Raw genomic sequence first — 23047 nt, forward strand, 5'->3', positions numbered from 1 at the left:
CTCTCATTGGTCATGGTTCCCAGCCAATGGGAGCTGTGGAGCTGGCCCTCAGGGCAGGAGCAGTGCGTGGCGCCTCCCTAGATGCCCATGCATCTAGAGGCTGCAGGGACCTGGCAGCCGCTTCGGGAGCCACACGGAGCTAGGGCAGGCAGGGAGCTTGCCTTAGCCCCGGACCCCCACTGCACCACCGACTTGACTTTTAACGGTGCAGTCGGCAGTGCCGACTGGAGCCACCAGGGTCCTTTTTTGACCAGGCATTCCAGTCGAAAACTGGACACCTGGCAACCCTAGATGACAGTGAAGATATCATAGCCAAGCGCAAGTATTTGAAGGATATCAACATCATGGAGGAAGAGAAAACATTTAGGGTGATATAAAGGACTGTAACTAGGAGTAATGGAAAGAAAATAAGAAGGGGAAAATGGGAGGAAAAAAGGGAATAGCAAAAAATGCCCTTATGGTAGATCTATTATGCACGGGACGTGATAAATTCCGCTAAACTTGACTGAATAAAGACACTGGGGAATGTCCAGGGCTCTAGGAGCAATCACACAGCAGGCAAAAAGGAGAAGCAGCAGCTGAAGTAACTGAACTTTTTACACCTTTAGTTTCTCACAGATATCACACAGAAATATAGGTGACACTGCTTCAAATTGCAGCTATTTCATTTTGTGTGGGATGGGCAGCAGCAATGCAGGTCAATTCACTTGAATAGAGAAGTTGCTGACCTACACAGGAAAAAATATCAGTTTCTACAGAAGTGTTATAAATATTCTCTTTAGAATAAAAACCTGAGAAGTTTTAAAGAGATCCTGAAAAGGTCTGAAACTGCCATCCAAAAATAAAATACCAAAAGTAATGTTCCTTATACAGTAAAAGGAACAAACCACCACCACCTACAGGTCAACAAATAAATACAGCACTACTCACACACAGGAACATTCCCAAAAATAGCCACAGAGCAAAGCAAGGAGGATTCTCCTCTACTAGGCCCTGTTCATACTAACAGTCAAAATGGATTTTGTTTGCAATGCTCAGCTGATTCAGTTACAACAGATGCCATTTGAGCTGTGTCCACACTCTAGCCAACTTGTCTCAGCTGTGGTTAAACCATGTTTGAACACCCACCTCTTTATCATGCTGCCTAATTGTGCTCTCAATCCTACATTAATTTAACACAATGGGACTACTCACAACTAAGTACTTGCTGCATCAAGGCATTAAATACTACAGTGATACATGCCATAGAAAACCCAGAAACAGAAAGAACACGTAGGACAATGCACTCTGGGATTGCTGCGGGAGAGGTGGACTGTCCTAACCAGTAATCCAGGCACAGTGGGAGTGCTCTTGTCCACACTGCAAAAAAATTAAGTGCAGAGCCACTTATAAGACTGGTTATAAGAAAGATGATCCATCTTAGTGGTAAGAGCACTAGAGGCACCATGCTTACTAAACAGGTATTGACCATCAGGACCATCTCTAGACATTGTGGTGCCCTACACAGACTCCCCCTGTGGGGGGAGGGGCTGGACCCAGGCCTCCACAGTGTGAGGGAGGCTGTACCCAAGGTCCGAGGGGGGCAGGAAAAGGCTTGGGGGAAAACCATCCCCCAGAACAAGCTGGCAGAGCAGAGCAGGTTGGGGCTGGGTCGCTCCACTTCCTACTGCCCGGTGATTGCAGGGCGGGCCAAACCCCACACTCACGGGGCAGTGGGAAGTGGAGTGACCCAGCCCGCTCCACTCAGCTCCCCTGACTCCCAGCCTTGGGGGGAGCAGGGGGGTACCACCCCCCAGCACTCACCAGCGGAACGGAGCAGACTGGGGCCAGGTCGCTCCACTTTCTGCTGCTCGGTGAGTGCAGGGCAAGCCCGACCCCTGCTGCAGTCCCCTGGGACGTAGATCAGGGGAAGGGGTAGAGTGGGGGTGGGGCTGGGGCGGAGCAGGGGTGGGAAGAGGCAGGGTGGGGGCAGAGCAGGGGCGGGGGCTATGGGGAAGGGGCAGAGTGGGCATGGGAGGGGGCAGGGGCAGCTTTCCTGGTAGGTTTAGCTGGCTGGGGGATTGGCTGGCAGCTGGAGCAGCATGCAGCTGTGTAGGGCACCAGGAAATTTCGCCCCGAATTTCCTGGTGCCCTACACAGCTGCGTAGTTTGTGTATGGGGAAGGACAGCCCTGTTGACCATGTATGCAGACACCAAGCATGTTTAGAACCAGCCACATTACTGAATGGTTACAATCTTGCTTGTAAAAGTTCAAGAGAGAACAGAGACATAGAGAAGTCTCAGCGTCTGGTGCTGTCTCAGTCAAAGCAAACTACTGTGCACTCCTTCCACAGAGCACTAAGACCAGACAGAAGCCAGATATACACACTCAGTACCCAAATCACTGTTGCCCAGCATTTTGCATAGGCATTTACACAGGTGTGAAGTGGGTTCAAATACCACCAAATCAGAACAGTAGCATTATACACCCACTTTGCAGTCATATAAGCAAATACACAAGGTGCAAGGAAACAATGAATTGAACCCCTACCCCATCCCACTCCTATACTGCATTACCAACAAGCCAATTTACTTATCATACCTTCTTGCTTACTTTTTGCCTTGCAACATATGATGACTGGCAGAGAAAGCCGTTTAATTTCGGTTTGTATCGAGTGTCACTTTCAGGCTCAAGTGCTGTAATGTTTGGATTTTAAACATTTAGGCTTGGGAATGTTTGTTTTAAAAATACAACCATTTTGACTGGCCCTTTAATTTGGGGCCAAATTTAATTATGCCTTTTTAACATCAAAACCAGTGATGCAAACAAACCACCATATTCAAAAAAGAATAGCGTCTAGAGCAGTGATTCTCAAACTATTGTACTGGTGACCCCTCTCACACAGCAAGCCTCTGAGTGCAACCCCCCTTATAAATTAAAACACTTTTTATTAATATATTTAACATCATTATAAATGCAAGAGGCAAATCAGGGTTTGGGGTGGAGGCTGACAGCTCGCGACTTCCCATGTAATAACCTCATGACCCCATGAGGGGTCCTAACCCTCAGTTTGAGAACCCCTGGTCTAGAGCAACATCTCAAACCCTAAAAAGACAGATGCCAAAAGAAACAAAAAGTTCTCAAACTGAACACCAAAAAAAGAAAACCACATAACAAGCTAGATGCTATAGACTAACTAATACAGGGAAACTTCACCGTAGCAGACTATCTTGCCCCTGTGATGTTTGTAAAATACAAGCAAGCTTCTACCAAATACAAAATCAGTGCTCAAACTGGAAAGCGAAACTAGGAGGTAGAAGACAAACCAGAAAGCCAAGGAGGGACAACTTCATAATCAATGGTCTTCTACAGAAATAAAGTATAAGCCAGGGCCGGCTCTAGGATTTTTGCCGCCCCAAGCAAAAACAATTTTGGCCGCGTTCTCCCCCGCCCCCATTTTTTTCTTACCCCACCCCCGGCCCTGCCTCAACTCCGCCCCTTCCCCAAATCCCCAGCCCTGCCTCCTCCCCCCAGGCTCTCAAGCCTAGGAGGGAAGGTGAGCAGCGGCGCGCGAATCAGCTGTTTCACACGCCGCGGCTGCTCGGGATCTCCCCCTCCCTTCCAGGCTTGAGAGCCTGGGAGGGAGGGAGAGAGGGGGAGCAGCAGCATGCGAATCAGCTGTTTCGCGTGCCGCGGCCGCTCGGGATCTCCCCCTCCCGCCTAGGCTCTCAAACCTGGGAGGGAGGGTGAGCAGCGGCGCGTGAATCAGCTGTTTCGCGCGCCACGGCCGCTCGGAATCTCCCCCTCCCTTCCAGGTTTGAGAACCTGGGAGGGAAGGGAGCACCAGCGCGCGAGCGGCAGCAGCAGCAGAGGTGAGCTAGGGCAGACGGGGCACATTTTTAGGGGCGGCATTCTGGCGCCAGCCATGCCGCCCCTAAAAATGTGCCGCCCCAAGCACCAGCTTGTTTTGCTGGTGCCTAGAGCCGGCCCTGGTACAAGAAACACTTCCCCAGGCTACCAGAAATAGCCTGAGAGTCCAACTAAAAACAAAGGAAATAAAGCTGGAAAACCTTGGGTAACAGATTGGGACAAGACACAGGGGTGTAACCAGGGCGGGGTAAGCGGGGCAACTGCCCAGAGTGCAAGGCCACAGGGGCAGAAAAATGAGGCAGCGTGGGGGATTTCTGTCTTCCATTTAGCACAGAGGTTTTCTGGAGCCAGGGCAGTGGTGAGCAAGCTCCTTGGGGAAGCATTTTATGGCAGTTGGACTCAGCAGGCAGAGGCCAGCTCCAGGGGGCATCACCAGGCAGCACCAGGCTCCTTTGAGGGAGAGGCAAGAGCGTGTCAGGAGCAAAGCTAAGAGCTGTGCAACTCACCCTCCCTGGGAGCACCCAGCTGTGCAGAGGTGGCCTGGCTCAGGTGGCAGGGCAGGGCAGGGAAGGCTGCCGGGCAACCAGCCAGGGCCCTGGCTTCCACAGCCTGGAGAACCACGGGCCCGAGTGGCTCCCACCAGCTTCCGATCTGCCAGTTACTGGTGGGGGCCATGCCCCAAGTTTGAAACCCTTGAAATCTGGGGGAGGAGGGAGCACATGACCTCTCTCCCCGATGCATCCCCTGTAGTGCTTGCTCGCCCCAGGCCCTAAAATGCCTAGTTACAGTTCTGGCAAGACAGACTCGTGGGATGTCAGAGCCTCATGCAGAATCAGAAAAAGGCCAAGAACTCGAAGAGAAAACCCAGAGAAGCCACGCTACTCCAGAACCTGCCCTCGACACAGGAGCCAGATGTACTGTAGTATCTTGGCAATGCTGGCCAATTTTCCGTGCCAAGTGAATAGTCAGCCTGATCTCATTTGGGGTGGGGGTCTCAGACTCTCCTCCTCACCCCTGTTGGCGTCACTAGGCATAGCAACCAGGTAACTCGGGGGGTGGGGGGAGTGGAAGGCCATAAGTGCTGATGAAACCCCCCTGCTCTGGGTCTAAGTGAGCCACAGTAACTCCATCTTGTGAACTTTAACCAGCCTCAATGCTAACCAGCCTAAAAGCAAAATATGTAACGGTCAGCTTTTTTTTAGCAGACGGCAGCAGTTTCGCTCACACTAGCAGAAGCAGTAGTGATAAGGAGGGGGAAGTCTACTACATAGAGCTTGCAAGGCCAAAGATAAACATGTGGACGAGAACTTTTCTAACACGCCACAATGTAATGCCTGCTGTAACTGCTGTCGGGAAGGGAGGGGTAAAGGGGGAAACAGAACAAAGGCTTGCACACAAACATCTTGGAATATAAAATGGGAAACTTGCTTGTATTTGCTGCGCTTCTGATTTGAGACATGCTGGTCTCCTGAGTGCCTGTCGAGATCTCGAATAAATTTGGTTTGCTTCTCCACCCTGGTGTGTCTATTGGTGCGACGCACACCGGGCAACGAACCCTGTTGCCCCCTCTGGGCCAGCAACACCCCCCTTCCTCTTTTCTGGGACCCAGCAACCAAGGCCGGATTTCCAATTAGGCACAGTGGGCACCAGCATTGTAGGGGCACCTTCCCTCTCTAAAACTGTGTGCACCACTAAGGTCAGCTGGGGGGGTAGTGCAGAGGATGCTGTGCCTAGGGGCGCATAAGGTGTAAATCCAGCCCTGCCAGCAACATGTCTTCCTGGGGCCTCTTCAGGGACCTGGGGACCCAGATCAGTCGCTTTTGCCTTGCCCTGTCTTCGGGGACGTGGGAAGGGGTCTCTGGCCCGTCGGCGCTCCGGGGAGGGGGGTTGATCTGTCTCTCCATGGCCCCTTTGAGGCCCCGGTGTCTCTTTCTCACTGGCCGGGCGTCTAGCTCTCTCCCTCCCCCGGCGCGGGCTGTGCGCGTCCCTCGCTGCCCCAGGTGGGCGTGATGAGCCTCCCGGGGCCGCAGCCTCGCTGGGGCGCGGGTTTCGCGCCCGCTGCAGCGGCCGGCGGGACATTAACGCGGCGCCCCGCGGCCCCAGCACACCCCCGCTGGCTGGCGCGGAGAAGCCCGCCCAGAGGATGGAGGGGGCGGGGGAGCAGGAGCTCCGGGGCTCCGGTAAGCTTAATGGCTCCGGGGGAGGCGCCCGGCAATGGCCCTAATGAGCGCAGCCCCCGCGGGCACTAACAAGCCCATAACCTGCCCCGCTGCGCGCCATCCCCTCGCTCCACATAACGCCCCCTCCTGCCCTACAGCGCTCCCTGGGGATACCGCCCAGGCCGGGGTGCAGCCACTGCTGGGGGGCGGGGGGGTAGAGCAATCCCAGGGGCAGGGCAGAGTTACCCCCAGGGGCTGATCAGGGCTGGGCGGCTGGGAACAAGGGAGGGGACTAGTAATTGCTCATTAGCTTTAGTTCCACCCCTGCAATTGCCAAGGGCCCCAAGGCAGTGGCTGGCTGCAGCTCTCTGCTAAGCATCAGCTCCCAGCTCTGGCTTCCTGGGATCAGCCCCTGGGTGGCAGTGCTTTGGGGGGAGCTGGTGGACCCTGTGCATCACCAGCCAGCATTGGTGCTGCCTGGCCGACCTGGAATCGTTGCTCATAACAGTGAAGTAAAAGACCCGCAGGGGGGGAAAGAAATGCTTAACAGACATTTTGGGGATGGTTTACAAATTAAGGGCCCAGTTGGGCACTCTGTGAAGTCCACCGGAGCTCTGCCATTGACTTCGAGGGGCACAGTGTCTGGCCTTCACCGGTTACTAAATGCCACTAAACTAAAGCCCAGATCCACAAAGGCATTTAGGCTCTGAACGTCCATTGATTTTAGAACCCTACATACTTTTATAGATCTGGGCCTAAATGTCTCAGTGTGTATTGGCATCTTAAGGCTTGTAGAAATGACTGGCTGGTGGACCTGCAGCAATAAAGGCTTGTGACTGTAAGGCATAAAACATAGTATCCTTTCTCTTGGATTTCTAAAGGGACTGTTTTGCCTCTGTCCATGTGCTCCTGACCCCTTTGCTTTCCTTTTTCCTTTCTCAACCTGGTTGGCTAGGTCCCTACAGCCCTGATTCTGGCTGTTTGCCAGCCCTGTCTAAGCTGTGCAGTCAGGTTATTTGACACCTTAGAAAACTCCCATGCCTTTATGCTTGTGGGGAGGCGCTGGGAGCACATGGCAGAAGGTGAAGCAAAAGAACGCAACACTCCTCATCCAAGGATCTTTGGTTAACCAGCTATTTGAAGTTCTATTGCTAGAACAATCCCCTGTCCATCAAAATTTCTTCCAGTTATGGCTCTTCCTCTAGAAGTGGACCAATGCTATGTTCCATCTGGTCTGTCCTAACCATTCCCTGTCTCCCTTCCCTGACAGCAGCAGAAACCATTGGGGACTGTTCAGCTCCCTGGGTACCATAAGGGTCCATCTTTCTCCCAAACCCCTATTGTCAATATGGGTCTCTTGTTTAGATCTACCATCCGTGAAGTACAGGGCTCCAGGCCCTTATCATTTTGGGGGAAAGAGCTGGTGATTACCCTTCTCATGATGCTCCTGGAAGTGAGACCTCTGCAGAAGGCAGAGCTTTCTCAGTGAAACATCTTGCCTCTTCCCATAAGCTTTTCTATGCAGGGACTGCCTTCTCCTAGCATTACGGTGTGTGTTTGCTTTGTAGTGTGTGAGGAGGAGGAGCAAGAACAAGGAGGGGAGGTGTCACCGCTGAGCACTAAGCACTTCATTGAGGATGTGGCGCATGGCCCAGGGAACACCTTGCTATCTACTTTCCACACCGTGATTGTAAAAGATGAGTCTGGGAGTATCCTTGAAACAGGAGGTGGTGCTGATCCCTTAAAGGAAGAGGAGGAAGATGGAAACTACTGCATGGTGCAGGTGGGAGGGTCACCCAACCTGCACCCACCCGCCCTAGACTGCCAGCCTGGGAGCATCCTGGAAACAAGAGATGGTGCTGACCCTGTAAAGGAGGAAGATGGAGATGGAAACTATTGCATGGTGCATGTGTCTGGGTCACCCACCCCACACCCATCAGCTCTGGACTGCCAGCTCAACTATGCCACAATGTGTGGGTCACTGCCAGCTTTCTTTGGCAACATGAACTCTGTGCCCCAAGTCCCCGAAGCTGAGTTTACCCAGGAGATCCCAGATCAGTCACAGGAAAGAGCTGAGGGGTATTACCCTGATAGCACAGAAAAGGAGACCAAGAAACAAAAAATCAGTGGCAGCAGTGGAATGTGCTCCCCAAAGACATCCAGTGTTGCTCCCGGGGACTTTTACAGCCTGGCACAGCTCCAGGATGTGAATCTGAATCTTGGCCATGCTACCCGCAGATCAGCCCGGTGTGCAGCTGCCAGCACTGCAAGTCGGCAGTCCTACAGGGTGTCATCATTCCAGGAATCTGGAGGGGGTCAGGATGTGGCCAAGGAGAAAAAAATGCCACTAGAGAACCCAGAAGAGCAGGGAGCTCTGCCACCTGTCCGAAAGAAAACACGCACCTTCTACAGTGCAGGTAGGAATTGGAAGATACTGAAAGCCACCTGGCAGATAATGGTATCTGTAGAGTAGGGTACAGTGTTACTGAGGGCATATTGAATAGTATTGGCCTGCAACGAGGAAACACTGGACAGCAGTGGCTGCTAGTGTTTGTACAGTCAGCTCTCCATTGTTAAATGCTCAGGAACATCTCCAATTGAATTAACCTGGAAGGTTGCTAAGTGTATTGGACATACAATATCATTAGCAATGCACTTGGTTCTGGTGTGGAAGAAGATTTTTGTTTAATGTGGTAATATATTTCTATTCTGAAGATGCCTTTTTATACCTTTATTTATTTATCGAGTATTTTGAAAATCAAGTTTCTCTCTCCCCCCCCCCCCCCGGTTTCTTTCTTTCACTCTCATGTCACACACACTCTCCTGCTCTCTGCTTCATTTTTCTCTTCCTCTTTCTCTCTTTCAACAATGCCTCCTTTCCAGAGCAGCTAGAGGAATTGGAGAGAATGTTCCAGGAAGACCATTATCCTGACAATGAAAAGAGGCGGGAGATCGCTGCTGCTGTTGGTGTAACACCACAGCGCATCATGGTGAGTCCCTCGTGGTTAATGGGCACTGCATCAGAAGAACAAGAGAAAAGGAGAAAGAGAGCCAGGAGGTATATAGGGAGAGGAGAGGAGTTCATTTGGAAAGGGAGAGAGACTGCCGCTGCCAGTGATGTAAGGGGCAGGAAGGTAACTCACAGGGAGGGACAGTGACACAAGAAAATGGCAAGGGGGCCTCTGTTGACTTCTCCCTTTCTCTTCCTGACCCTTACTGTGAGGGATGCAGATGGCAGTGGACTCCTTGCTCAGCCTTCTTGTCTTTCTCTTGGGGCTGCTTGAAGAGGAATGGGGGTAAATGGGACTTGGGGGTGATCTTCCTGCTGACATGTCTCCCTTTCCTGAGGGCATTCAGGAGGAGACAGGAGGTTGGGGAGGCTTTCTATAGATTTGTCTCTCTCTCTCACTCTCTCTCCTGGGATGGGCCATCTGGACACTTGCAGGGGATGAGGTGCAGGGAGAGGCTTCTTGCTGATTTCTGTTTCTCGGGGTAGACTGTGGGCATGATCTCTGTTGATTTCTGTCTCTGTCCCAAAGGTCTTAAGAAGAAGGGATGCAGATGGTCTCCTCACTGAGTGTTTCTTTCTCTCCATGTATCAGGTCTGGTTTCAGAATCGCAGAGCAAAGTGGCGAAAATTGGAGAAACTGACTGTGAAAGGGAGCAAGAAATGCCCAGCATCAACAACTCTGTCAGTTCCTTCAGGAGCAAGCACTTATGGGTGAGGGACCTGCCCCCTCTCTTTTCTCTTTGTTACCAAGCACTTAAGAGTGAGAGTTCCTACCCTCTCCCCTGCCCCATTTCATTGGAGCCAGGAACCTTATGGGTAGCTGCAGCTTCTGCATCATGCCAGCTGGTGAGAGACTTGTGAACCTCTCCCATTTCAAAACCTGACTTGGATTTGTAATGGAGTTTAATGGATAATGCCCTAAGAGTTTGATTTATTAGCCCGTGAGATAGTCTTCAAAGGAAAGTGGTGGAATCTCCATTGCTTACAATGTGCAGGGAGGAGGGGATGAGATAAAAGAGTGATCTAGTAGATTTTTTCCATCCTCAACTTCTGTGAGTATGTTGGCCAAAGTCCCTCATGCACCTTATTCCCCTCATAGTTTAAGTGCTGCTGGGCCCACAGGGGGATATTTTCCCTCTCTTCCCTCACCCACTCATGTTTTCCTCACAGAAAATGGGGTTCATTGGAGAAATGGAAGTTGGAGTCTTTAGGGGAAAGGGGTTTATGTGTGGGGGGCAAAGTGGGAGTATGCAAAGACTTTCCAGGGGGAGGAGGCTCCTCCAAGAGAGTGGGTGGAAGGAAAGATCTTTCAGAGGCAGGTAGAAGTTAAGGTCTTGCAGAGTGAGGAGGATAATAGGAATTTGGAGTGAGAGTTTCCTGAGGAAAGAAAGGGAAGGGTTAGAAGAGTGGGTATTTCCAGGTCAGGGCTCGTCTCACTCTGCGCTCTGTTCCTTCGTTCCCTGCTCATATCTTTTACTTCTTCCTCCAGGCCATCTCTCCTGCCTATGCCTCCACTGCCTGACATCATTCATGACCAGTCTGCCATGCTCAACATGGATACCACAGTTGGGAACTATCCCAGCATGCTCAGTGGGCATCCTGCGCCGCTCGTCTCCTCATCAGGTGAAAGCCATTCATGGTTGTATCTCAGTAAGAAGTTGTGTTTCTGTCTGGCATTGCTTGGTGGTGTTCTTGCTGCCTCCAGGATTCTGATCACAGCCTAAGGAGAGTCACACAGGTCTCCACACCAAGCAGAAACTGTGAAATGGATTTAACACATCCCTGCACATGTCCTCTAATGGGATTACCCACTATGTTGTGCGGCTTCTCAGCATTGAGAATGGGGTCAATGTCTGAAATCATTACTAATTCCTTACCCAGATCTGACACCTGTAAGGCCAGACATGATCAGCCTCACTTCCTTTAATCCCAGTTTGCTAAATGTTAGATGCTGGCACCATTAGTGGTGTTTCCCTGACTGATCATGTAGGGTTTGTTCTGGTTGTTTATGCTCCTGTGGCAGGTGTACACCCTACATATAGGTTTAAACTCTAGCTTTTCAGCTACAGCCCAGCCCAGAGTAGAGGAGAGTGTGTGAGGAGGTGAGTCACGTTAACAGCAGCTTTTGTAGCTGAATGTGAGCCAGGCTCCATGCCACCCTGAGTGCCCAGGGAGCATAGGCCAGAACAGCTCCTTCTAGACTATTTTACATATTGTTATCTTGACCAGAATAGGGACAGAGTCACAGCCTTGCCATTGTTCTACCCCATCCATACCTTCATGTCCCCTGGAAAGTTACTACTACTACTGTTGGTCTCAGACTTCACTGGGGCCTGACTTTGTGCAGTCAATGTGCACTGACAGCCCGAGGACCAGAATTGTGCTTGGTCCAGAAGGGCAGAAGTTGGATGAGAGTGAAGGTTCTTATTTAATTTCTGTTACAATAACACTGGAAGTCAATAGGGTGTGCTCTTGGACCAGTTTTCTACCTGAGCTGCAGCTAGTCTTCGGAGAATCATAGAAAGCAGAGAGAAAAGATTTGTTAGATTGAATATTTCATGCCTTAGGAGCCAGTACATCTTATGGAGTCAAGATTTTTCCCTAGGATACATTTCCCAGTATTTACTTCAGATGACATTTTCACCACTTTTCTAGGGAGAGTAATCCATACTAATAGATCTGATTAGCAAGTGTTTTCCTGATATTTAGCCTAAATTATCCCTTTCATTAATTTCATATGCTTAGTTATAACCCATTGTACCATGCTAAATGCAGTGACACCTATATTAAGGGAATGACTGAGAGATCAACAAAAAATGGGTGCTCTGTGGAAATGGTTTTCTAATGAATTTGGAGCATAACTGAACCCAGACAGCTAAAAAAAGGTAGATTATTAAAGATTAAATAGTATTTATTCAGTACCAAAATATTTGATGATGCATAAGACCTCAATAAAAATGCATTTATAAGTTTACTTAATTTTCATAAACAGGCACATAAGCTAAGACTAAAGTACTAAAATAAAACACATTACCAATACTATAATATAGTACTTCACTTCTGTCATCTAAATCTGTCTGTGAGAAGTAGTCCAGAAGCTAAGACTGTTTATGAATAGATTCTGAGTTTTTTAACCAACATGTTTTTAATTATATTAGTTGATTCCAATATTTGCACATTTTGTTGCAGCAGTACAAACATTGTCAAGGCATTTGAATAATCCATTGCTTCTCAGAATGATGCTGTGACACAATTGATGAATCCTGCAATTGCTTAAATAAGCTCAAAGTCCAGGATGTTGCAAAAATGGCCATTTGTTGAAAGAAAACAATCAAACATAATATTCAGCTATACCTATAATTGTCTATGGATGAACTACAGGATCCATAGGGGTTTCACAGACACACCATGCTTTCAGGAGAGGAAACCTCCACTATAGTGTCTGAACTGAGCCCAACCATTTCCCCAACCCACCTTCCATCCAACTGTAGCCAAGTTATCTAGCCTTCTTGAGTGCTTTTCCTCTCAGAAATCTGTACACCTGGACACACTCTCTTTCCCAAGTATAGATTTCCCTCAGAAAGTGAAGTAGTCACAAAATAACTTAAAATATACAAGGGCCTACCAAAATTCTTCACATTCTGTGTGGGGAAAAAGGAAGGGGGAATTCCTGCCCAATCACTCATTGGTGTTCCATTCTCAGAGATCCTAAAACCAAAGAACAAATACAACACCCTGCCTGAAACTGAGGGCTCTGGAATTTGCTGTCTACTATCACCATTGCATCTACGTTGAGCTGTCATCAAATCAGGCCTTCAGTGACACCTGTGCACGCTCCACTGAAGTCACTGGGCTTACACATGTAATGATTGGAACACAGTAACTGTTTAGTTGCTTTATGTACAAGCTGAAACAGACTCCAGTGTCCTCTTTCTGACCCATGTTAGTCCTGCAGGCTCACAGGAGCAAAAAGCAGTGAAAACCTATTTTTGTCCACTAAAGGCAGCAGATATTACACACAGGAAACAGATCTGTTCAGGAAGAAGATGCCATTTTTCACAATGACTCTCTTCAGAAAAGAACCACACTTTGACAATATAACTGTGCAGTGTTTTTAAATAAAGCATCAACAGGGCTGACTCTTTGGTGAATGAGAATAGAAAACAAGTTGAAAGAAAAATAAATCATCTGCTTTTTACATCAGCATTTTTCTCTAAGAAAACAACTTGCCAACAAAATTGGATCAAGTTAAAACTGTGGAGTCACCACTTGGCGTCATTAGAAGATTTAAAGAAATGGTGGAGGAGATAAATAGAAACTTGAGTAGGATGGAATCCAGAATAACGGAACTGAATGAAAAGATCGAACAAATGAGTGACAAAGTCAATCAATAACAAGGCAAAAGTAATTTCCAAAGTATAGGCTCTGTGAAAACAACACAGAGAAAGAAAATAAACGTGTTGTTATCTCAGCAAGTGGCAGGCTCCAGCAAAAGTAACTACCAACTTGAGCCTTGCATCTGAAGAAGTGAGGTTCTTACCCACGAAAGCTTATGCTCCCTGTACTTTTGTTAGTCTCAAAGGTGCCACAGGACCCTCTGTTGCTTTTTACAGATTCAGACTAACACGGCTACCCCTCTGATACTTGAGCCATTAGAGAATGCAATCTGGACATATAATATTTGCCTTTCTGATATGGAGGAAGGGTTAGATACATATATAATTGTGTGCCTAATTATTGTGATTATGTGAGCAAAATAGGTACTTGCTTGTGCAAGTAATAGATCATTGGTGTGCGTGTGTAAATGCCTGACTGTGGCAATTCCACAAGCGAATTAGGCATATGAAATTGCAACACATGGTTTTGCACATGGCCCTAGGCTTCTGGTGGTTTGACTATCAGGCTTTTGCTGTGGTGGCCACCAGAGAAAGAGATTAAAAGTTCAAATCCGCATATTTTCTCCACACTGTATAAATAATTTTATGTTTGGAGCCTTTTCCAAGCTGGCTGTGGGTAACACCCTTTCCTCGCAATGTTCTGGAATCTGTTTCTGATAGCACTGATAAGCAGCATGTTGGCCTGTTCAAGGTTGTCAGTAACGTTCGGAGCAAGAATTTCTGTTCCAGAAAACTCTATGTTTAGTAGCATACATTTTGTGTAAGTGAACATTCTGAGCCAGCCGGAGTGATACCAACAGGTATGTTTCCTGTAGCTCAGCCCCAAGAGGCTTGTGCTAGACAGAACTAAGTGCAATAGCGCTTCTGTTTACTATCTGTATCGTTCTGTCTTTCTCTTTTTCACTCCCAACATCTTCCCCATCCCCTTGCACTCTTTATCCCACACGTCTGCCTTGCCATGCTCACTGCCCTGATTCCCCCAGCTCTGTCACTCCCTTTGCTTTCTCCATTTGACCTGTGTATGACACAAGCTCTTGCTTTTTCCTTCACAGTCTCTTCGGTAACTGGAGTGGTGACGTGTTGTGAGGCAGGTCAGACAAAGGCACTATCCCAGGGCAGCTTCGGTTCCAGCAGGATGGAATGCTTCCCCACAATTCCCAGCCCTCCACCCATTCATAGGGCCAGCCTCCCTCTCAATATGACCTTCAACCCAAACAATCATATTGTTCCGTTGATGCTGGACACTCCCAACAGTGAATGTAGCCCATCCAGTCAGGAAAGCAGCTCCAGGGAAGTCCTCACTTACAGCTTCCAGAGTCAAGGGTATGGGCAATGAGACATTCTTCACGAGAGAGACGGGGAAAGCAAACTTTAGAGGGGTTGGGTGGGTGGGGGGGAACTGAGAGGGACTGGAGAATGCTAGAGAACAGAGAGCTAGGATTAGAGGTGTTCATGCAAAGTGGGGGGATGCTCAGAGGAGAGGGAAGGGAAGGGGGATCCAGATGAGATTATCTGTGTGCATGGTGAGAGGGGGGCCTAAGAATAAGGAAAGGGAGATATCTTAAGAGAATGCAGTTGGGATTAAGATGTGTGTGAGAGAGGGGGGATCCAAAGTGCAGAGAGTGGGAATCCTTCGGGGAGGATACAGTGGGGATTGGAGTGTGCATGGAGAGTGGGTAACTTGAGTATAAAGACGCCATCCCATTACCTCTGCTGGCATATTTTCATCTTCTCTTGCCTTTGCCCTGTGCCTGGGTGTTGGGGAGCCAGAATAGGTGTCAGTTGGGAGCCAGGGGAGGGTTTAACAATTGTTTTCAGCACATGTTGCTTTAATGTTTCCTCCCCTCCCAACCTGTGAACTGTTTCTCTCCTTGCACTCCACAGTATCAGCTCACCAACCTCATGCAATTACCCTGAACAGCTGGAGCCCACAGCCAACCTAGAGACCCCATATTATCACTACAGTAACCAGCCTGGAACCTACCAGCTGCCCCAGTACCCCCTGCAGCACCAGCTCTCCCAGTTCCACCACCTTCCAGTCCCCCTTGCTGGCAATGTGCTGCCCAGTGTCCGCCTCACACCTACTACACCCAGCGAATCCAATCCAGCTTTCTTCACCTTGGCTGGCAATAGTGGGGTTATGACCTATGGAGCGGCAGGTGCCTCACGGGGGTATTTACAGCACCACATGGGACAGATCCTGTTACAGCAGCCTGCTGGGAGCTCAGGTGAGTATCCCCAAATCTATCAGGATCCCATTCACCCCAACCCTCTGGGGTTACTAATTGGTTTAATGAAGGGCCAAAATGTCTAGCAATTTGACTACAACCATGAAAGGGAAAAGAAGGAAGAGAAACATGTATATAGAAAGTGACACTATAGCTCCCTACCTCCTTAACTGCCGACTCTCTCTTTTTGAATTCACTGAATGATTATTAAGTTTGGTCCAAATATTGTGAGCTCTTGGGACACATATCTTGGAGTGTACTGTACCTTTAAAAAATACAACGTTTGAAATAGATGGCTAGAGATAGATTCGTATCTAGATGCCACAGTGGCATAGAGTTAGGGTAGACACATCAAGGAAAACAGGCTCCTAATCCTGTCAAAACCCTTCTGAAGCCATCTTAAAAGTATGTATATGGTTTGGGGGCACAGGGAATGAGGTGCTTAGAGGTAGAACTGTCTGGTGGATAGCGCATGGAAAAAGGATTCAGGACTGTTTTTCCCCCTGGCTTTGATACTGACTTGATTTATGACCCTGGTTAAATTACTTCAAGTAATTGTTCTCTGAAATGTAACTATGTACAAATGGCATCTTTGGGCTCCATGTTTAGTTTGTCCCAATTATTTCCATATCGTGATCAGTTTACAAGTAAAACCAGATGTTTCTTTTTCAAATGGCCAACCTTGCAAACTCACCCTGAGATCTCAGGACTAGGTTGGGTTCTTACCATCCCAGGCATCATCACAAATAATAAAGGTTCTTCAGGCTAAATACTGCCCTTAGTCACATCAGCACAATCCCATTGCCTTCAGTGGGTTTGCACAGTTGTAAACGATGGGAACCTAAGCCCTGACCATGAAAATATTTACACCCATGTTTAATTTTAAGCAAGTGAACAGTCCAATTGAATTCACATGCATAAAGTGAAGTATGTGCATAGGTGTTTGCAGAATTAGGACCATTTCTGTTGATGGTGCACAAGAGGGAACAGAAGCCAAACACCGTCTGTCCAAGCTGAGTTGGCTCTGCAGGGCAAACAGGAGTGCGAACAGTAAAAACCTATTTTTGTCACTTAAGTCACTGAATACATTGGAGGAACGGACCTCTTGGATGAGAGAGTGCCATTTTTACATAGCCACTCTTCAGATTAGAATCACATTTTAATCATTCTGCCCCTCAGTTTTGCCGTCCTGTAAAGTGTGCACTGCATAAGAACACTTATTATGCTGCAAACCACAAAGTTAACCTTTCTCTTATTGCAATACATAGCTATGTATTCCTGTAATGTTGTTTTGCATTGAACACACCTTACTGTGGTCCCAGAAATGCTGCATTTTTAGTTTGGACTCTATCTCTCTGACAAGGGCGGGCTTACTCAGTTTTTGCAGGTAAATCACTTCGAAATCCTCTGAGGAAAGGTGGTATCTAAGTAAAGTATATTATCCTGCTTTCCTTGTCTCTGTCTGTCCCTTCCAACTTCTCTGCTTTTTTTCCAGGTGGTATCGCTGCCTACCAGGCTGTCCCTTGGAATGAATTCTACATGCAGGGACGTCCATTCTCCAATCAGCTTTGCTCTCGAATGCAGTTTTCCAGTACTGCAGCAGGACATTACTCCACAGAGCAGGTTCCCTACACTCAGAACCCTAGTATAATGCAGCCCACTCCCTGTTTCCTCCAGTTGCCCAAAGGGGCAACATCAGGATCTGTGGTATTTACTGAAAAACAAAGGGCAGTGCCAGCACCAGACCAGACTTCATATCAGAACCACCAATTGCAGATCGCACCAGCTGAAAGAGAGGACCCAGAGAGCAGCAGCAGCAGCATCACCAAGGAGGAGGAAAGTGCTGCTGGTAATTGAAAGGCCCCCTGGGCTTTGCAGTGGGGAAGAGGGGATGAGGAAGGCATTTCTGAGACTGGCAGATCCCCCTGGATAGACATCTAAGACCAGAGCTGGGGGGTAATTGGGATGGATGGCCACTCCTGGGTTGCTGTCTCAGAAAGGTCTCTGGAGGCAAGGGGAAATTACACCTTGTGTGGAATCTGTGATTGTTCCTTTGGCCGGGAATATGGGGCAGCTGCTCCTGGGTGATCTCCTAGATGGAAAGTGATGCGAATTTGGTCTCAGGGTATTTAAAGATCAGTCCTGTGTCTCTATTGGCATCCCCTTCTTGGTATTCTCCTGACTGGGGTTCTGAAATTGGGTCTGTGGAGGAGTGGTGAAGCTTTGTGTCCCACAGACAAGCTTCTCGGATTGGTCTGTTCTCTGAAGATGGTATGTGACTGCAGTTGGGTGAGAGTCCAGATGGGATTCAGAGGAAGATCAGTCTGAGAGAGTGCAAGGGTGAATCCTCTATACGACATCTGTCCTACTGGGGTGGTCTGGGCAGCCACGCTCGGCTGATTACTTCAAAGATGCCTTCCACGAATAGATCCACATTTCTTCTTGGGAGAGCTGGTTAAGAGAACAAGTTTGCAAAACTATTATTTTTTAAATTTTACCGTTTAAACATTTTTAAATTTTAAAAAAGTGAACTGACTTTATAATTGGTCAAAAATGTAGGGGGAAATATCATCAAACATTTTCTTAGGGTTTTTTTTGTTTGTTTTTTGTTTTTTTCATGGGGTTAATTTCTAATTTTGAAATGACAAAATTTTGAAATTTTAAAAAGTTTGAAACAGCTCTATCTCTGGGTGACTTTTCCACAGGGTGTTCTGAGATTGGTCTTTCTTATATATTTCTTCTTTTAGATGACAAAGAAGAGAATACAAATTGACTCTGCACTTTGAAAGAAGCAAGGAGTAAAGGATGTTATTATTACTATTGTTATTAAACACTGCACTATGAGAGAAACAGAGGAAAGAAGAATTAATATTATTTACAAAAGAAGTGCTTTTTTGTTTCTTTTGGGTTTTTTGTTGTTGCCATGATTGTTCTCCTGCTGAGGAAAGAAGCAGTGAAGTTTCAGTCAATAAAAGCTTCTGGTCTGTGCTTTTTGCAAATCTCCTGACTTTTGAGTTTTACTAAGAAAGATGATCTTGGTTAGACTAAAGAAGGTAACAAGGATTCAGTGGACAGGGGTGGCTGGAAACCAGGATCCGTTGGTTACAGATGGCGCAGAAACGAGAGTCTTTTGACTGGAGTAACCAAAGCTTAGGAAGCGATAGAAAGTGAGGAGAGGGCTCCATTGGGTACCCAGAATTCAGAAGATACTGAAGATGCTAGAAGATGACTCTAGAGTGGGTAAGATTCTGGGGATACAGATGGGGTAAGGTGGGTTGCAGACCACATAGGAAGGGAGCCCCAGGGAGAAGCTAGTATAAACAGTGCAGATAGAGGAACTCCATGGTTTAACCCAATTTTCACAGAGTCAACAGAGCAAAAGGGAGGATGAGGAGCCCAGTGCTATCCTTATGGTGTTTATTTATATCAACATTTAGAATTTTTAGAAAAGAAACTAGTGTTGTAACCTGATGCCCCTCCATTCATAATTCATTTAGAACTCTCATTGAGTTAGTTTGATGTGGCTTTGAATGTCTGTTACTAAACCAAACTAATCAGGGTTAGCAATTAAGGATGGGGGAATTTAAATATGCCCATCTCTGCCTGCACACAATCCTTGAGTGTGACCCAGCAGTTCTTGAGGAAGAATAACTGTGATAAAAGGGGATAGTGGAAGATGATGGGGGAAAATCAAAACTGGTAGGTCTTGCCTTTACATCAATATGCTGTCAGGCTCTGGCTCAGTTTAGTCTCTGATAAAACATTCCACAGCCAGGGTCCTATTGCTGTCCTTGCTTTTCCCCTAGAACCTGTGAATCTTGTTCGGGAAATGTCTACCTGCATCATCCCTATGGAGTATAGTGGTTTTAGTGAGTTGCAGATTATTATCTTCTGAGATACCTGGCTAGGGTGGGGCAAAGCACTGTGCAAAATCAGACTTGGGCTTTGAATTCAGTCCTTAAATGGAAAAGGAGACAGTGGAGGTCATGGAGGTCTGATACAATGGGTTCAGTTATGCTTAATAATGAATGGGCAGCTGCATGCTATATGAGTTGTGGTTTCTATTTGAAGTTTTACCTTCAGCTGCAGATATGTGCTGTAATCTAGCCTGGAGGTGACAAAGATGTGTATCACAGTACTAAGGTCCTTGTGAGAAAGGAGTGTGTTATCCTAACAAGCTGAAGATAGCAGAGGAGTGTTCTTTCCCACTGATACAATCTGTGTGTCCAGGAGTAACAAGGAGTTTGACCCTGAAGCTTTATATTAGACTGATTTTTTCAATCAAGGGTGAGGCCCATGTTCTGTAAAGTGGCCTAATATATATGGTGAAAAGGCTGGATTACTATATTGAACCTTGTGGGACTTCACGTTGTAATGGCTCTTGGTTAGAACTCTGTGGTCTCTCTGAAAGGAATGTTTGGCCCTTCTTCTATCGCCTATATATCGCTCATTATCTCTTTATGGATGATAGTACTGAAGGCTGCTGGAAGATCAAGCCATGTAATAAGGGATTCTATATATTTCATGAATCTGCAGCAACAGAATTTACCAGCGTTCTACAGCAGACTCTTATGTATTCATTCTAAAGAGCAAAAATGTCTAGCCTCTCTGAGTGTGAAGAAAAAGAGAACCAGGTATAAACTAATGCAGTGGTCAGCAGACAGCCTAAATCAATAACTCTGGGAGATTGTGAATGATTGCTTTTCTCCATGTAGATGTTAACTCTGAAACCTAGTGATGACAATAACTGAAGTAATCTTTTTAGACCTGTGCTGTTTTTTGGATCCCAGTTGGACTGATGGATAGAGTTGTAGGACTAAGGCCTGCCAGAAAGATAAACAGAACCAACAACAGAAAACCGTGTCCTATCTGCCTCTACTCTAAAGAAAGTTAGTGATTTTGTATGGTAAACATTTTATTTGTTGTGTTTTGGATGTTATATGTTATTCTGGTATTACAAAGTCCTTGCACACGTAGCCTGTCACTGTGACATTCCTAATGAAACCGTGGTTTAGGGAATTAGACTCAGAAGACTTAATATGTGACCTTTCTCACAAAGTTTTGTCATTAAATTATGCAAGTCAGTTTCTAGAACAGAAAAAGGTGTTTGTTCAATATTTTGACCAAAATTTAGCTGTCCTCAAAATGATTTGGATGAAAGTCTATTGCATTTATTTTTATGTTCATATCCTAAATTAGCCAAGTTTCACTTGGTTGGGTATTTTCAGATAAAAAAAATTTCCACATACCTAATCACAAATAGGTGTGATGTTTGTGCATCTGGAGGAGAGTGTGTACCCTAAATAGTATGCAGAGGGCTCAATTCATCCCTAGTGCAGCTCCACTGACTTCCTTGGAGTTAAACTAAGGGTGGTCTAGCCTACTATGTATACAATATAACTTCACTGAGATCTTGAAATCCCATCAGTTTCCACTCTAATTCCATTTATCTACCTTCTCCAAGATTTGTTCTAAGACTTCACTAGACTAGAATTCAGTACATAAAATGTGGGGTTAACAGCATAGCACTGAAGTCATTTTCAAATAAAATGGTTTTACCAGCCTGGATTTATTTAATGGCAAATGTTATTGGTTTAAACTCCATGTGTTCTGCTTACAGACTTTCATCTAGGATACAGAAAGTCAAGCTGAATGCTTAGGGCTGGTCTACACTTGGAGGGGGGGGGCGGGATCGATCCAAGATACGCAACTTCAGCTACGCGAATAGCGTAGCTGAAGTCGAAGTATCTTGGATCGAATTACCTGGGGTCCAGACGGCGCGGGATCGACGGCCGCAGCTCCCCCGTCAACTGCGCTACCACCGCTCGCTCTGGTGGAGTTCCGGAGTCGACGGTGAGCACGTTCGGGGATTGATATATTGTATCTTAACAAGATGCGATATATCGATCCTGGATAAATCGATTGCTACCCGCCGTATCGGGTGAAGACGTACCCTCAGATGTGTTCACATCTGTTTAAGATGACAGGACCATAGTCAGAATCCCTTATCTTACTGAAGGCCTGTGTTTCGTCAGCCAGTATCAGACATAGACAGGAATTGGCCTGCTTCTGTGTGATTAACATATCCCGTACTAAGCATGTTAAATAAAAAGTATTAATAAACAACTTTCCAAATGAGTCATGAGCTGCTTGCTATTTAGAAATGGAGCAAAATGGAAAAAATTTCATATACAAATCAGGAGCAATTTTTTCCCTCTAATTAATGGAGTGATTCAGTAGGTGGAAAGCCAAATTCTGGGCTTATGTATTTGTTCAGGACTTGTGCACTATTGTAAATGAGAGCAGAAGTTGGTGCAGTATGTATCTCCACTTCCCTCCACTCCCCTCCCCACCGGCATAAAATAAATTACAGAATTTTTTTTGTCAAATTCCCCATAGCAACTGACTGTTCAATTAAATATTACGCTTACATACACTTCTACCTCGATATAACGCGACTCAATATAACACAAATTTGGATATAACACGGTAAAGCAATGCTCCGGGTGGGCGGGGCTGCGCACTCCAGCAGATCAAAGCAAGTTCAATATAACACGGTTTCACCTATAACGCGGTAAGATTTTTTGGCTCCAGAGGACAGTGTTAAATCGTAGGCATACATGTTCAAATACAACGTTTCTGTGACATACAGTAGAACCCTTAGTTTATGAACTAAGTGGGAATGGAGAAGTTCAGAACTTCATAAAATTGAACATCTCAAAATGACAGTGGGTACTGGGCATAAGTTGCAGTCTGGTGCACTGTGTCGCTTTCTTCTTGTCCTTCAAACTGCTGCAAAGCAATTTCCACTGCATTGGAACGTGACAGGATGGCGACTTGTTCTTCATCAATCTCACTTTGATTATCTGATGATTTTTTTCTGTTGGGGAAAATGGTTCATACACGTGGTCGTTCATAAGATTGGTGTTCATAAAATTGAGGTTCTGCTGTCTATTATTAATCTTCTTTGTGCACATCCAGTAGCTTAGTTAGTAAGTGCATATTATTCCCTCCACACACATCATACTTCATATGCCTTCATCATAGAAAGAATGGAGCAGATAAACTTCTAAGAGTTAACACTTTTGGCTTAGTCAAGAAGAAAACACCGCTTTTCCAGGCTTCTTTAAGTTTCTAGTAAAGTAAATAGCATTAGAAAGGATAAACATTTACCCTCCATAGTAGTTAGATTTCCCATGGTATTTGCTGCGTCTCTCATTCTAAGTATAAGGAGTACCACCAATAGAATGGGAAACTCAGCTATTGCTGGATGGTAAATACTGATTTTTCTTCATATTGCCCACTGTATGTTTTATCTCATCTGGAGGGATTGTTGTGCAGCGTATTCAGGATACCATCAGGCAAACTACTAATGCAAACCCCGATAATCAGGCTACTGAGGC

The 23047-nt window shown here is 46.6% G+C and overlaps 1 protein-coding gene across 1 annotated transcript; it reads left to right on the top strand.

Annotated features, from left to right (window-relative positions):
- Nucleotides 1–4661: 4661 nt before the first annotated feature.
- NOBOX (NOBOX oogenesis homeobox) lies at nucleotides 4662–20802 on the top strand. The gene is made up of 10 exons (XM_034760364.1): nucleotides 4662–4764; nucleotides 5851–6030; nucleotides 7578–8426; nucleotides 8893–8999; nucleotides 9612–9730; nucleotides 10509–10642; nucleotides 14469–14739; nucleotides 15301–15644; nucleotides 17140–17493; nucleotides 18392–20802. Exons 1-10 carry the CDS (start codon nucleotides 4662–4664, stop codon nucleotides 18415–18417), a joined length of 2487 nt encoding a protein of 828 aa, XP_034616255.1. The 3' UTR covers nucleotides 18418–20802.
- The last annotated feature ends 2245 nt before the right edge of the window (nucleotides 20803–23047 follow it).

The sequence above is a fragment of the Trachemys scripta genome, chromosome 1, assembly GCF_013100865.1.
Source record: "Trachemys scripta elegans isolate TJP31775 chromosome 1, CAS_Tse_1.0, whole genome shotgun sequence".
Lineage (NCBI taxonomy): Eukaryota > Metazoa > Chordata > Testudines > Emydidae > Trachemys > Trachemys scripta.